This window comes from Polyodon spathula, chromosome 24 (genome assembly GCF_017654505.1).
Source record: "Polyodon spathula isolate WHYD16114869_AA chromosome 24, ASM1765450v1, whole genome shotgun sequence".
In the NCBI taxonomy this organism is placed as follows: Eukaryota; Metazoa; Chordata; class Actinopteri; order Acipenseriformes; family Polyodontidae; genus Polyodon; species Polyodon spathula.
In genome coordinates, this window is record NC_054557.1 from 18531318 (window position 1) to 18547416 (window position 16099).

Sequence of the window (16099 nt, forward strand, 5' to 3'; positions counted from 1 at the left end):
GCTCTGCACACTGCATACCCAACCCCTCAGCCTACACTCCCTTACCAGCCACTGCACAGAGCCCACTGCAGTCAGCCCCAGTGTGTGTGTGTCTTTCAGGGCACGACACTTGCATATGCATATGCATATATACATAATATATATATATATATATTATACATATATAACATAATTATACATACATATAGACACACATATATATATATGATTTCATATATATATATATATATATATATATATATATATATATATATATATATATATATATTATTTAAATTCAAAAAGATTCTCTGATATAGTACAATATAAATAAAAATTCAGAGGAGAGGTAAACCCTCCTTCTCTCTCATGCTAAAAATTTTTACGTACGCACTATCTTGCCGTTTTAGAGACAGGAAACGGCAAACTGCATTCAACTGTTGCACTGAATAGAGTTGGGACAAAGGACAATTTTTTTATTAAAGAAAGCTCTTCTTTGCACAACTCGTTTTTAGGAATCAGATTTCTACAGTTCGGCCTTCCACGAGACGTGGTGCTATTTTGAGGCCATTGCATCCTGTTCCGTCCTGTTATCTTCACAAAACGAGGTACATTCCCCGACCCCAGCTTTTCTGCAGACATGTGAGCTCATCCCTTCAAGGAGTCTGAGTGTTTTTACGTGTGAGCTCGTTGGACGAGTAAAGAGACAGATCAGATAAACCCCCTCCTCTCTTCATAGTTTTTAATCTGACGGCCTCTTGCGTTTTCTTTTCACAGGAAACGGCAACTGACACGTCAACTGTTTCCTGTTAAAACAAACTCTTACAAAGATGTTTTGCTACATCTAAAGTCAAGCCTGAATGTTTTCACTACTCTGTAACGAGGAACAGAGGCTGACAGAGGTCTTCCACAGAGTGTGCTGTCTGGAGAGATACTGTAGCAATCGATTAGGGCTGTCCAATCAATCAATCAATCAATCCCGGAGGGCTATTCCACCAGGGCTTTACGAGACAAACGAGTGACTTCAGAGTTCGGATGTTACTCCATTCAGAACAGGGTTTAGAGACACCCTGTAATAGACTGACAGGGAGGGAAAGATGCTAAATATTAAACCACTACCCAAAAAAATCAACAGCGTTTTAAATGGGCAAGCTTTAAAAAAAAGTTTAGAAACCCACAAGACGCTTTCTCATTTCTTTGCCCAAGGCTTCACTCTGCTCTTAGTAACTCCATGGATTCAGGAACAGCAATCGTGTGTGAGTGAGCGATTGAGTGCTCACTCAAGTGTGCCCGCTTACAGGACGTTCCAAATTCAGACAGATACAGGCGACAGTCGGGCTCAGAGCAGGGGAATGCCCAGCCCAGGAAGCTGTACTGCACGTTGAGATACAAAAACACGCACTTATAATCCAAAAAAAAGACTTGTGCACCTCTCTCATGCTGCACAGAGAAAACGCATTTTAAAAAAAAAAAAATCATCATTCTATTATTAAAGCCTTCAGAATGGGTATGAACTGAGAAATTCTAGAGCGCCAGGGACCGACGAGAGATTCATAACCTAGAAACCAGAGACCTTTATATTAGATTATTATTATGAAAAGGAAGCTGAACTCTGGAAAACAGCCGTGATTTCAAAACAGGCCGGAACTCTTCAAAACCATTCAGCTTTTCCCTCCCTGGTTTAAAAGGGATTAAAATAAACAGGACCTCCTCCCACTCCCTGGCCCCGCCCCTCGCCCCGCCCTCATTTACCCTACCAGAGTGAGGTCACACGCCTGGGTTGTTTTTTTTCCCCTCGATTAATTTAAGCTGCACGACTCTGCGGCTGCTGCTGCAACATCTTCCTTCTGGTGGTCATGTCCCTCCCCTAGCAACGTCTCACAAAACAAGGAGCGCTCCCTTGTGCGGGAAGTACTTCTCCCAAGCATGCTGATCTGGCCCCTCTCCTCCTCGGGCAAGCGCTGCGGGGAGCAGGGATTGCTGTTAGTTTGTAAAAGGCTTCAGAAAGCCCCCGGAAGACAGTTAGTCGTTCAGTAACCACGCAGTACAGCGATGGGAATCAGACTCCTAGCAGCGTCATCCACTCCAGGTTTTACTGCCAGCTTGATCAGCCCCCAGTGTGTCCCGCTCACAAGCTCAGGTGTGTGTCTTATTAAATTAACAGTGAAACCAGGAATGCATCACACAGCTATGGAACGGGAGTCTCATTTCAGGCCCTGTCAGTGGCTCTCCCCTCATCAGCACCACACTGCCCAACATTTTCAAACAGCCGAATGACAGGATATCAGAGAGACGGTGGACATATCTGTCAATCTGCGCAGAGAAAGAAATCTCGACTGGGTAAGAGAAACGCAAATCATTTAGATTGGAACTGGCATTGAAGAGGAACCGTTTCATTTAGATTGGAACGACTTAGAAGGAGAAATCTTGAGGAGGGAGTCTGAAAAAAAAAAAAAAAAAAAAAAAAAAGAAAAAAAGATTAAGTTGTGGAGCAAGTTACTAGGGTAAGTAGGGGAGAAAGGGGGAGAAGAGTAAGCTAGAGAGAGGTCCAAACATGGACTCTCTCTCTCTCCTGCCTCCTCTTCGCACTCTCTCCCGTCTCTCTCTCAGTGGATCTCTCTCTCTCTCTCTCTCTCTCTCTCTCTCCCTCCCTCCCCGACCCAACAAAGCGTGGTGTTTGTTTGCTTTGTGTTTTGCGCGAAAAATTTTGTTAAAACAGGTGGGCGCTTACAATTTTATTTAAAGGCAATTTTTTCGCGCTGTAAATCGCTCAAAATTACAAATGAAAGCTAGATCTCGAGACAAGCCCAGGTTTTTTTAACAAAGCAACACACCGCGATTTTAAATCGTCCGGCGCTTAAAAAAAATAAAAACAAAGCCTTCGATGAGACAAGGTCGAGGTTTTAAAAAACACTGCCTTGGACAAATTAAAAAAAAAAAAACACAAAATTAACACAAACATTTACAGCTCTGCTCCACGGCTTTCTGGATCAACACACACATAAACGAACGAGTTCAGAAGTGGACGAGGAAAACAAACAGCCCAAACGAGAAGCCATCGCAACCTCAAAAGCTGCCATCTAGGAATTTCTAGATAGACTAAACATTTTTTTCTCTGTATGTATGTATGCATGTACACACACTTCACAGTTAACAACGGGTTATTTAACAGCTTGCAACACTGTCTTAAACTTTGTTAAAAAAGCAAATACTGTTTTGCGACCCCATCGTTAAAGAATTCAGCTCGCTACCCCTCTATGGAAGGGCAACGCGTGAACGAGCGCCAGACTGGTCATCGAAATACCTCTACGTGTAAATCAAAACGCAAAGACAGCTCAACTCATCAAGGTGCTTCTTCAAAGTCTACCCCGAGAAACTTAAACACTGCAAAACCAGCAGGAGCAGGCAAGCACATTTTAACCATCCCTCCCCCCCTCCCCCATCCTCCCCAGCCAACCTCCCCACCCTTCCCCCCTATCCTCTAATCCCCTCATCCTAACGGAGCCCCCTATCCTAACACACGCATTAGGAATGTCAACGCACCTTCAGCCTTAAACATCACTGAACGAAAACACAAACAGACACAAGCTCTCAATACTGGAGTCTCTGGAACTAGAACTAGTCTGTTTCAGAAGTGGATTACCATTTCAATGGAGCGCGAAGGAAATGGTCTGACTGCCACCGCACGCTGTGGTCAGCCAGTTCAATTCTCAAGATCGTAAAGGGATGGATATATATATATATGTTATACATCTCAAATGTGAAGTCTTAACTGCTGTGGTTTCCACCCGAGATTCAAATATATAAATTGTAATTTCATACAGTTTTAATGACGTCGGCTAACGATATTGTTTTTTTCAAGGTTTGGTGGCGAGAGAATTTAAAACAGCACAGTAATTTAAACAGCAGAGACGTCGCTCGCAGCGAGGACGCCGGACACATGTCTTTGGTTCTGTGATGTACAGCTGTCTCATTCACACGGGTATTAGCGCAAGGGCTGAAAACCTTGAAAAAAAAACAAGCCACATTTTGAGCTTTCCTGACAAACCCAAAGCAGGTCAGTCACACACAAGACATGTAAACACACCAACACGTATGATCGCACACGGGGTTGGTATGTTATATACATATGTACAATATATACACACACACATCACAGCCTGCAGGAACTAATAAGATGGAACTTCTTTTTAGACTAGGCTAGAAAGCGGATTCATACACAGACCTCACAGCTTTAAATAAACAAATGATCAACCCTAAAACTATAAAGCAACGACTGTCGAGTTTCCTCAAAACATCCTACCAGAGACCCAAGAACTTCACAATATTTATGATACAGTATTTACAATTCACCAGATCCTCTTCTGTACATGTATTATACAGGGTTTATGTACAAGTAAACAAAAGTTTCTAGCCGACTTTCCTTTGGGCTCTAAAGAAACAACAAAAAAAAAGGATTCTGTTTCTCTCCGTTTGTCTGTTTGTAGGCGATTCTACTCTATCCAAAGTGAATCAAACTGATTTGATACAGGAGGGGTGAGACTGTGTTATACTGCTACCAAAAAACACAATTAAAGAATGAAAAGATCTTACAGTTCCAGATGCATTTTTGGAAAGAAAAAAAAAGAAAAACAGGGGGAAGTTCCATTCTATTTAGGAGAAAGCTCTCTTATTGAGCTCTGCAGTAAACAGCAATCCAGACTCGCACGGCACGTGTGGGAATCTCTACCAGCAGTAAGAGAACACAGGACTGGGGAAAATTCCAAACAGGACGATTCCTTAAAACAAGCATTCCGGATCCCGACTGTTGTGTTCCAATGCAATCCCAGGGAGGGGGGGGGGGGGGGGGGTCAGTTCTCTTCTTTAAGTTTTCTTTATTTATTTTTGTAGAAGTTCCTTCTGCCCCCCCCCCCCATGCTTTGCCAAAAAAGAAAAAAAAAAGCCTGCTTGTTGTAAATATTCATTAGAATTCAGCACTGAGCCTGCTGTAAATTTTCCAAAAAATTAACACATTGCTCTTAAGAACTTGAGACTTGCCCCCAACTCCTGTCTTGCCTTGGAATAATTCTAATAATAAAACAGGCTCTACAGTTTTGTTATAAGCAGGGGTTAGAAGAAAAAAAAAAAAAAAAAACCCTTTGAATTCTGTTTTGTATTTATCTTGAATTCCTCTCCTGCGTCGGCTTGAGAGCTGTCCTTTAACGAGATGTAAAGATTCCTCCTGCGACTGGGAGATGCAGAGAGGCGGGGTGAAGTCTGGACTACAAAGTGAAAAAGGAGAACGAGAAAGTGGGGCTGGAGCAGCAGCACTGATACTAAAACTACCAAGAAACGAACAGAAAATAAAACAAGCAGCAGTGTGTGTGTTGAGGGACGCTGCATTAAACCAGGAGGGAGCGATAAGGCACTTGATACTGCAGAGACACAACTACAGGGGACAGACTAACAGGTTTGGGTATGAGGACCAAGAAGGAATGGGGGATATAATCAATCAGTCACGGGATAGTTGACTCGCTCCCTCCTGGTGATGAAGGAATGGGGGTAGGGGTATGATTTCAGAGGCAGTGAAGGGGTATTATAGCTTTATGGAGTTCAGTGTTGCTTGAAAAGTTATCAGCTAGGAAAACCTTTTTTTCAGGGGGGGGGGGGGGGGGGGGGGGGGGTTGCCTGGTTTTCTTTGAGTAATGATTTAAAAAAAAAAAAAAAAAGATTGCAGATCCAGGCTACTTGAAAATATGGGATTGATATAGAGAATTTGTTTCCAAGTTCGAGAAGTCTTTGTGCAGCACTACAGTACCAAATACATCCCTCTGGAGAAGACAAAGCCACCCTGCTGCCCAACAGCCCTGGAGAAAAAACAAAAAGACAAAAATATGAACAGCTCCCAGAACCCAGACAGCAGCAGCAGAGTAGCACTTTGTGTTAGATTTCAAAGTGTCACACGTTCAAATTTGTTGTTTTTTTGTTAAGCAGTATCTAGGAAAACTACAAAGCGACGGGGTGCAGTGCAATATGTTAACATTGTTCCAGCGCGGAATGACTTCAGTTCTACAGGGCCAGAGCTGTCGTAGTCTCGACAGAGACTGGGGGTCATGGTAAGGAGCACTGTGGGGGCCGGGTGTCTCCCCGTACCGTTAGGGCTGCTCCTCCAGCGCCCCGTCGCGGGGCTCCTGCCCGTGCAGCTCTGAGTGGTACTCCGCCACGTACAGGCTCTTGTCGATGCTGCTCGGGATGGGCTTGATCTCCGTCACCAGCTGGTCCTCGATGGATTTCAGGTTGAAGCGATCCTCCGATGTGATCAGGTTGATCGCCAGACCCAGGTGACCAAAACGCCCTGAGAGACAGAGACAGACAGCGAGATCAGTATTGCATTCCTGGTTTCACTTTGAGTTTAATAATAAACACAAGCCTGAGCTTTTTGCCTTGACACACCATGGGCTGATCAAGCTGCTAGTAAAACCTGGACTGGGTGACACTGCTGTGCAATGGGAGTTATATTTCCACCCTTGCTGATCTCTTATATGAAAAAGTTGGAAAAAATAGCACAAGGGTGACAGATTCCAAAAATGGGATTATTTTCTCCAAAAAGCGTTGGTTTCCACTCACCTGATCGGCCGATGCGGTGCAGGTACGTCTCTGCGTTCTTTGGGAAGTCGAAGTTGATTACCACGTTCACTGCCTGGATATCGATGCCTCTCGTGAACAGATCTGCGGAGAACAAGAGCCTGCCATCACACAGACCTATCAGCACAGGCCAGGGGCTCACAACACTGGCACGGCAGCCCAGCACACAGGCCTGGGGCTCACAACACTGGCACTGCAGCCCTGCACACAGGCCTGGGGCTCACAACACTGGCACTGCAGCCCAGCACACAGGCCTGGGGCTCACAACACTGGCACTGCAGCCCTGCACACAGGCCTGGGGCTCACAAGACTGGCACTGCAGCCCTGCACACAGGCCTGGGGCTCACAAGACTGGCACTGCAGCCCTGCACACAGGCCTGGGGCTCACAAGACTGGCACTGCAGCCCTGCACACAGGCCTGGGGCTCACAAGACTGGCACTGCAGCCCTGCACACAGGCCTGGGGCTCACAAGACTGGCACTGCAGCCCTGCACACAGGCCTGGGGCTCACAACACTGGCACTGCAGCCCTGCACACAGGCCTGGGGCTCACAAGACTGGCACTGCAGCCCTGCACACAGGCCTGGGGCTCACAACACTGGCACTGCAGCCCTGCACACAGGCCTGGGGCTCACAACACTGGCACTGCAGCCCTGCACACAGGCCTGGGGCTCACAACACTGGCACTGCAGCCCTGCACACAGGCCTGGGGCTCACAACACTGGCACTGCAGCCCTGCACACAGGCCTGGGGCTCACAAGACTGGCACTGCAGCCCTGCACACAGGCCTGGGGCTCACAAGACTGGCACTGCAGCCCTGCACACAGGCCTGGGGCTCACAAGACTGGCACTGCAGCCCTGCACACAGGCCTGGGGCTCACAACACTGGCACTGCAGCCCAGCACACAGGCCTGGGGCTCACAACACTGGCACTGCAGCCCTGCACACAGGCCTGGGGCTCACAACACTGGCACTGCAGCCCTGCACACAGGCCTGGGGCTCACAACACTGGCACTGCAGCCCTGCACACAGGCCTGGGGCTCACAACACTGGCACTGCAGCCCGGCACACAGGCCTGGGGCTCACAACACTGGCACTGCAGCCCGGCACACAGGTCTGGAGATCACAACACTGGCACTGCAGCCCGGCACACTGGCACACTGGGGTTCAGGTGTATTAGATAAAGCTTGAGATTAGTTACTGTTTAGTTCATCCAATAAAATGTTACCCCTCCTCCTCTTCTGTCTCTCATCTGTGAACTGATAAGACTACCATTTCACCTATCAACGTATATTACTGAAATGATCAGGAGCCAGGAGTTTGAGCAGGGTTAGAAACTCACACTAGCCCTGCTGCTGCTGCTGCACCCAGTCCTGGGGTTCAGAGCTCCCCTCAGTGAAGTCTATTATTATTAATATTGCAATGATCAGGAGCCAGGAGTTTGAGCAGGGTTAGAAACTCACACTAGCCCTGCTGCTGCTGCTGCACCCAGTCCTGGGGTTCAGAGCTCCCCTCAATGAAGTCTATTATTATTATTAATATTGCAATGATCAGGAGGCAGGAGTTTGAGCAGGGTTAGAAACTCACACTAGCCCTGCTGCTGCTGCTGCACCCAGTCCTGGGGTTCAGAACTCCCCTCAATGAAGTCTATTATTATTAATATTGAAATGATCAGGAGCCAGGAGTTTGAGCAGGGTTAGAAACTCACACTAGCCCTGCTGCTGCTGCACCCAGTCCTGGGGTTCAGAGCTCCCCTCAGTGAAGTCTGTTATTAATATTGAAATGATCAGGAGCCAGAGTTTGAGCAGGGTTAGACACTCACCTGTGCACACCAGGTTTCTACACAATCCGTTTCTGAAGTCGTGGAACACGCGGTTTCTGTACTCCTGCAAACAAACAAACACAGCGCTGAGGAAAGTGGAGATTTAGAAGAGAAAACTAAAAAAGGCCAGCATTTAAAACCTCACACAGAGCAGTGAGGAGATGGAAAGGACGACCAAGGGTTAGCTAGTCATGCTGCCGAGGCAGAATCACTGGGATCCTGCAAGACCCGACTTGACAAAGATCTGAGATCAGTCAGCTTCCAGGAGCTGAACAGCCTCCTCTCGCTCAGAAATTCTCCCGTTGCTTTAAAAAAAAAAAAAAAAAAAAAAACCATGCGCTCCCGCTCTACCTGCATCATCTTGGCGTGGATGTAGAAGCAGGAGTAGCCCAGCTGAGTGATTTTTTTGGCCAGAAGCTCCACTCGCTGGGTCGAGTTGCAGAAGATGATCGACTGGTTAATTTGCAGCTGATGACCAAAAAAAATTATAATTTAAAACAGGCTTTAGTTATAAACCGTCTTTGCTGCCTTGCAGGTAAGAGAGAATGCAAAAATCAAACCCGATTCTAAATTGAAAACAGTTTGAGAAGCTCGGATTTTCAGATAGCAGGTACTTGTAACAATGCCCCCCCCCCCCCCCCCCCCCCCCCCCCCCCCAATCATTTTATGAAATGACAATGTACTGACCAATGATCAACAGGGAGGGGAATCAGACTCCCGTTGCACTGTGGTTTGATCCAGTCCTGGTTTCACTAGGAGCTTAATAATAAGACACACCTGAGCTTGTTCCCTAGACACACTGGGGGCTGATCAAGCTGGTAGTAAAACCTGGACTGGGTGACACTGCTGTGCAATAGGAGTCTTATTACCATGCCTGTTAGTTAACAAAGGGGACTGTGATGGGATAATGATCCAAAAGGCATTACCGCACTTATTGTAGGAGGCAATGTGGTTAGAGAAACAGGCTTGTAACCAGGAGGTCTCCGGTTCAAATCCCAGCTCAACCACTGACTCGCTGGGCGGGACCCTGAGCAAGTCACTGAACCTCCTTGTGCTCTGTCTTTCGGGTGAGACGTTGCTGTAAGTGACTCTGCAGCTGAGGCATCGTTCACACAACCAAGTCTCCAAGTCACCTTGTATAAAGGCGTTCCCTGAATACACAAACGTTGTAAAACTAGACTGCATTTAAACATGAAACTTGCATTGTAACCCAGTACTGTCCTCCAACACCTGTAAGGTCGCATCGGAATAAATAATCTGCCAAATGAAATAACAATAGTGATGATGAGAAGCCGGTCCTCACCCTGGAGAAGAGAGTGTTCAGGCAGTGCACTTTCTGCCTCTCCGTCACGTAGGCGTAGAACTGAGTGATGCCTTTCAGAGTGAGCTCGTCCATCAGGTTAATCTCATAGGGCTTCTGCAGGTGCTTGCTCTAAAAACACACAAACAGAGACACAGGCAAATAAACACAAAATAAACAGGTAATAAAATAATAATAGGTGAAGGGTCGTCTCTCACCATGAATTTCTGGACGCTGATGGGGAAGGTGGCAGAGTAGAGCAGGATCTGTCTGTTTTTGGGGAGGTAGCTGATGATCTCCTCAATTAGGACCACAAAGTCCTGAGACAGGAGCTTGTCAGCCTGCGAGGGAGAGAAAGAGAGAGGCGATTAGAATATATATCTGCCATACAGAGTCCTCGTACTTGTGTAACAAAATGCACAGAATCTGAAAGCGTTTGGATGAACACCACACTATGAACATAACTTCCATATTATTTTACAATGTGTAATCAAAGAAACTACCAAATGATATCGCAAGAGAAGTCCAGCGGAAGCCCTAACCGCAGCACAGCATTTCAAAATGATTTCTTTCGTTATGTGTAGGGGGGAATGAGAAGACTGCGAAGTGGTGGTGTGTAATTCAATATGTTAGCGTGCTATTAAACCAGCAGCTTTCACTGGGCTTCATGAAGTGATGTGTTAATTGTACCGGGGGAAGCTGCAGAGCAGAGCTGGGCTCACCTCATCCATCACCATCACCTGGACCCGGTCCACTTTGGCAACTCCTTTCTTAATCAGGTCCACAATTCTGCCGGGCGTGGCGATGATCACATGGACTGTGCGTGTCCAGAGAGAGAGAGAGAGAGCGCCGTCAGAGAACACACACATTTGTAGCTGGATTGTTTGCCCACCCACCCCCCCACACTGCCTAACAAAGGACTGGGACCAGGAGATTCTCATACTGTGAGTTACTCTCCCCCACCCGACCCCCCCGTCCCCTCACCAGGGCAGGGTTTTTTTTTCCTCACCGGTCTCGTCCAGTCTCATGATGTCATCACGCAGGTTAGTCCCTCCTGTGGTGGCCATCACCTTGACCTCTCCCATGTGTTTGCTGATCTGGATGCAGATCTGACTGACCTGCAGAGCGAGCTCGCGAGTGGGAACCATGACGATCGCTGCGAGAGAGGAGAGAGGTGGATGAGACTACAAGTGTACAACATTCACAGGTGTGTACATGGAGAACCCCACTGTTGCTTTACCATGCACTGAAAAATTAATGCATGCTCTTTAAACCAATCAGGCTGGGCAGCGCTGGCCCCCCCCCCCCCCCCCCCCCCCCAGGCCCTCCCTACCCTGGATCCCTACCCTGGATATTGTCCTTCTTCAGGTCCAGCCGTTCCAGAAGCGGGATGAGGTAGGCGCCGCTCTTGCCCGTCCCGTTTTTGGCTCTGGCCAGAATGTCCCGGCCGGACAGCGCAATGGGCATGCTCTCCTCCTGAGCACAGACAAATTAAATATACATTGAGTTTCCAATTATAACACTGAAACTCTAAAATCACATGTAAAACATTGCAAACATTTAGATATTGAGCAGGGATGGGAATAAGACTCCCATTGCACAGCAGTGTCATCCAGTCCAGGTTTTACTACCAGCTTGATTAGCCCACAGTGTGTCTAGCTAACAAGCTCAGCTGTGTCTTATTAAACTCCCAGTAAAGCCAGGAACGGATCAGACTGTGCAGTTGAAATTGAACCTGAACCTCACCTGAATGGGCGAGGGCTTCTCCCAGCCCATCTCGAAGATTCCCATCAGCAGCTCCCGTTTCAAACAGTAATCTTCAAACTCGTTGCCTTTTGTGGAAGTTACATCCTGAGAGAGAGGACAGAGAGACTTTACACAGGGCTTGAAACTCATACTAGCCCCAGTCCTGGGGTTCAGAACTCCCCTCAGTGAAGTCTATTATTAATATTGAAATGATCAGGAGCCAGGAGTTTGAGCAGGGTTAGAAACTCACACTAGCCCTGCTGCTGCTGCTGCTGCTGCACCCAGTCCTGGGGTTCACAGCTCCCCTCAATGAAGGCTATCACTATTGAAATGTCCACAGCATCGCAGTGCTGTTTAGGGGGTGTGTGTGTCACTTACTGAAGTCCTGATTCTCATATCCTTTGGAGGGAGCTGGAGATTCTTCTTCCAGTCATCCCCGAACCTGCAAGGACAGAAACAGACAGAAAGGAAATCAGGAGAGCCCTCCGAACTCTCCGGTAAACGCAACTACTCACACTTAAAAGTGCACATTACAAAAACTAAAAACGTACAGCACGTACAGAAGTGTGTGTCTCAAGAGCTTGGGTTTGCGATGACCAGGATACTAATTTTCCTCAATTATTAAAAAGAAAAAAATCGTCAGCAATTAAAATAGGCTAAAAGTGGCTCATTATCTCCTGGCGTGGAATACCCTCCTGGACCAGGATGGACGGATTAGACAGCCCTGCGCTTACCTGATCCCTCCACTGTTCTGAGGAGCTCCAGCCTTCTGAGGGGCAGCGCTCTGCAGCAGGTGAGGGGGCTTGACTGGGTGCCCGATCCCAGGGGGTCCTGACTGAGGGGGAGCCGACTTTTGCTGTCCTCTCAGCTGCCCGTTCTGTTTGCTCAGTCCCATCAGCATCGGGGTAGGGTTCTCGGTCCTGGCGGTGGCCATACTGCACGTTTTTTGGTTTTTTTTTTTCTCTCCCCTCCCCTCCGAATTTTATTTCTTTTTCGTTTTGTTTCCTTTTAAAAACTTCAAAACGTATTATCGTGTGCGATTACAAGACAGAGTTTGTCCCGCCCCCCGCCCCCGTTTGAAACGCTCCTTTGAAAGCTTGTAATAAAACACACGCAGACGCGTTTAAGTTTTGATAAGTCAGTAAAGAAATGCTCTTCGCAAATGAAGAGAATATATATAGAAGAGGCTGGCTTCAAAAACTGCTGCTCAGTACACACAGTGGAGCCTCTTCCGCGCTGACCCTAGGCACAGCTTCCACTAGGACAAAAGTCTAAAGTTTGCTTCGTTGTTTTTTTAAACTTTACAAGGTGTTTAATCCTCTTGTCATTTATAGTAAATTCAACAGTTTATTTTCCTATTAAAAAAAAGCAAGTCGCTTCACAGTGATCCAGATATATATCAGTTTGGTTTTTTTTGTAGATATTTATCTTTTCAGTTTGTTGTAGATTGGCTTTTTCTCAAGTGCAAACAAGTGTTGGGTTTTGATACTCTGAATACCTGCAACAGAGAAGAGAAACAGGGGTGAGATCCCACGCTGCTTCAGCAAGATCCGGGGTTCAGAAATTCAGGTTACCTACCTGCTTGCCTCCAAGCGCTTCTACATGTACAGAGATGGAAACCAGACTCCCGCTGCACAGCAGTGTGATCCAGTCCTGGTTTCGCTAGGAGTTTAATAACAAGACACAGCTGAGCTTGTTAGCTAGACACACTGGGGGCTGATCAAGCTGCTAGTAAAACCTGGACTGGGTGACACTGCTGTGCGATAGGAGTCTGATTTTCATCAGCGATTATCAATGCAGTTCCTAGAAAAACAGACGCCTGGTCTTAAGATACAAAAAAAAAAACACACCATCACAAAAAACGTTACTGTCTGGACCGTACAAAAACCATCGAGCGCACTGTGAAATGGAGATTTATTTAAAACACGTTACATTAGGAAGAGTAAACAGCAGCTTTATATTTAAAAAAAAAAAAACGGTGGAGTAAACCCAAGTGTTTGATTTCATAGTGTCAGAGGGACAAAGGCACATTATATTATACAGTTGGTATAGCGAGACTCAGACTGGACAATCACTGACTCAAACACTGGCCAGGTTTTGAGAACGTTCTTTATAAATAAATACAATAAAAAAATTTAAAAAAAAGTCAAAAAGGCTTTTTTTTTTTTTTATTCTAACAAAACCACAAATCAATTTAAAAAAGAAAATATACCGTAACCCCCCCCCCGTTCCCGTCAAAAAACAAAACAGTGAATGATACTCTGCAAACCGCTGACCGGGTCCTTGTTAGTAAACAAAAACAAACACACACGAGTTTTGAAAAGGTGAAAGCGCCGCTGAATTTGTAAGCGAGATATTGTTTATGTTATATTTTGTTATGTTATATTTTTAAGCGGGCTATGGTAAGGCTCAAGCGATGAGGACGCGTCTCGATATTAAAGGAGAGACTAACTTTCCAGCAGAGATCCTCACCGTGTCGCCCCAACCCAACCCAGCGCTGTTTCTGCTGCAGCAGGTAACGCTGCCTCCGCGGAAAGCAGCCCGGCGCAGCCCGGCGCAGCCCGGCACAGCCCGGCACAGCCCGCCGCCACTCCGCGGAGTATCCCGGGGAAAACTCAGGAGAGATTTTTAAAACGTTACCCCGGCCGCGGCCGCCCTACCCCCGGGTAATGAGGCGTGTTTCGTTACCCTCGGTCGTGCGTGGACAGCCCCGCTTCGCTGCGGATGGACTCGGATTGAGTTTTGAATCCCGGCTCCAGGCCGATCCCGTCTGCTGTTCGCGTCCTATAAAAAAAACATCAACAGCGCAACATGGCCGCTCCGTCTCCCTCGCAGTGCCGGAAGAGACGTCACTTCCGCCGCCGCCGCTGCCTGCAGGGAAATGTAGTCCCCTAGAGCTCGGCTGTAGTTCTTATTGTGCACAAATTCCAGTGAAGAATTATTATTATTATTATTATTATTATTATTATTATTATTATTATTGTTATGATGTTGCATTTTGCGCTCTGTAGTTATCAAAACTTTTTTTTTTATTTGTGTAACAGTGACAGTGTTTAAAATTCAATACAATTTGCTTTTACAGCATTCTTCATGTGAAGCATCCCAGGGTGCTTTACAATAAAAACTATTAAAAATAAATAAAATAAAATAAAATAAAAACCACACATTGCCCCATCCACCCAGCTCAAGAAGAAGCAGCTCAAATCAATACGTTTTCAAATGTGATTTAAAAGACGGAGTCCCAGAGACAGGGAGCAGAACAAGGAACCGGCCCCCACCCCCCCCCCCCCTTTCTTAATTTTAAACTCTTCCAGCCCTCCCGGAGGCTCCTCTGATCTCAAAGGAGCGACCGGGAGCACACAACTCCTTACAAACACAGCGCAGTAAACCACGAATGGCTTTTAAAAGCAACGACAGTAATTTTCACAAGCAGTGCGCTCCACGGGAAGCCGCTGCATTGAGTTTCAAACTGCGTGTTTCCAGGTTCCAGGCACTAGTTCTTAAACTGAGGGAACACAGAGCCACTTCGCGGCTCGGAACCGGGTTTCGGGAGACTGGGTTACAGGAGACTGGGTTTCAGGCCACTGCACGGAGCACCAGGGGAGACTTCTGGGTGGTCGATACAGGAACCTCAGACTAGGTCTCTCGGTGGTGTCCTGCAACCAGGTTTCAAGCCGCTGTTCCTGAAAAAAACGGTTTCGTGCGCAACTCACTTTATGCTTGGGTGTCAGTTTGCAGTGAAAATGTTTGAGGTTTTATTTCTCGGTGGTAGATATCGATCAGAAAGGGGGAATCACACCTGCCGATCTACTCGGAATAGCAGTAGTAATAAAATCACAGAAAAGGCAGGTTTTTTTGGGTGTGTGTGCGAGCGAGAGGAAAATATGAAAGCGGCTTTGTGCGAGGCTTGCATGAGGCAGGAAACCCAGCGAGGGAATTGCCCCGGTTTCGGTTGTCATTCAGGTCTCTGTCAGGGTAGTCCTCGCCACAAACCGCATCGCAGCCGCGTCCGGTTCCAAGCGCAGCGGCACGACGCGCATTCCGGTAAAGAAGCAACGGCAGCGCACCAGGTCTGAGCCACTGCGAGAGGATTTCCGGTAACAGCCAGCACCAAATTCATATTTCTTTGACAAATAAAATAAAATAAAAAATAAACACCAGCTGTATTTATGTCACACATTCTAAAATCACTGTGCTAACCATTTACAACCGTCCCGGAGTCCTGTTCTTCAGGAGTTAGAGCTGCGGTCACGCTAGCACTGAACGGGTTAAAATAATAACCGCAAATTCCTAATGCATCCCCGGCTGAACCCCGCCTTGTTATCTTCCGGCTCCCTCTGAGCCGCTCGCTTTGAATTCAGCTCCCTATTGATTCACGTGGATTTTAATGACCCGCCTATTCTTTCAGTGTTGCTTTGTAACAAACGACGCGGATCATAAGGTTCGTATTCGTGCATGAATTAGCGCTAATCACTACCCCCTTGCTGGGAGACTGGTGCATGCCGTGATTGGCGCTCGGCCGGTTCAGAACTTTGTCAAATTGGGGTTCTTAGCATAATTAGCTACAAAGTGATTCATTATCAACGCCACGACTCGGCAGCGCATTCCAGCCAGGCTCACCGCTCTCTG

The 16099-nt window shown here is 46.9% G+C and overlaps 1 protein-coding gene across 1 annotated transcript; it reads right to left on the minus strand.

Moving 5' to 3' along the window:
* Positions 1-4880: 4880 nt before the first annotated feature.
* On the minus strand, positions 4881-14299 carry LOC121299340 (probable ATP-dependent RNA helicase ddx6). The gene is made up of 14 exons (XM_041227044.1): positions 14159-14299; positions 12205-12968; positions 11849-11912; positions 11471-11575; positions 11071-11200; positions 10734-10880; positions 10447-10541; positions 9943-10065; positions 9728-9856; positions 8776-8892; positions 8425-8488; positions 6586-6687; positions 6112-6313; positions 4881-5825 (listed from the first exon to the last, which is right to left on the minus strand). Exons 2-13 carry the CDS (start codon positions 12402-12404, stop codon positions 6114-6116), a joined length of 1476 nt encoding a protein of 491 aa, XP_041082978.1. The 5' UTR covers positions 12405-12968; positions 14159-14299; the 3' UTR covers positions 4881-5825; positions 6112-6113.
* Between the last annotated feature and the right edge of the window lie 1800 nt (positions 14300-16099).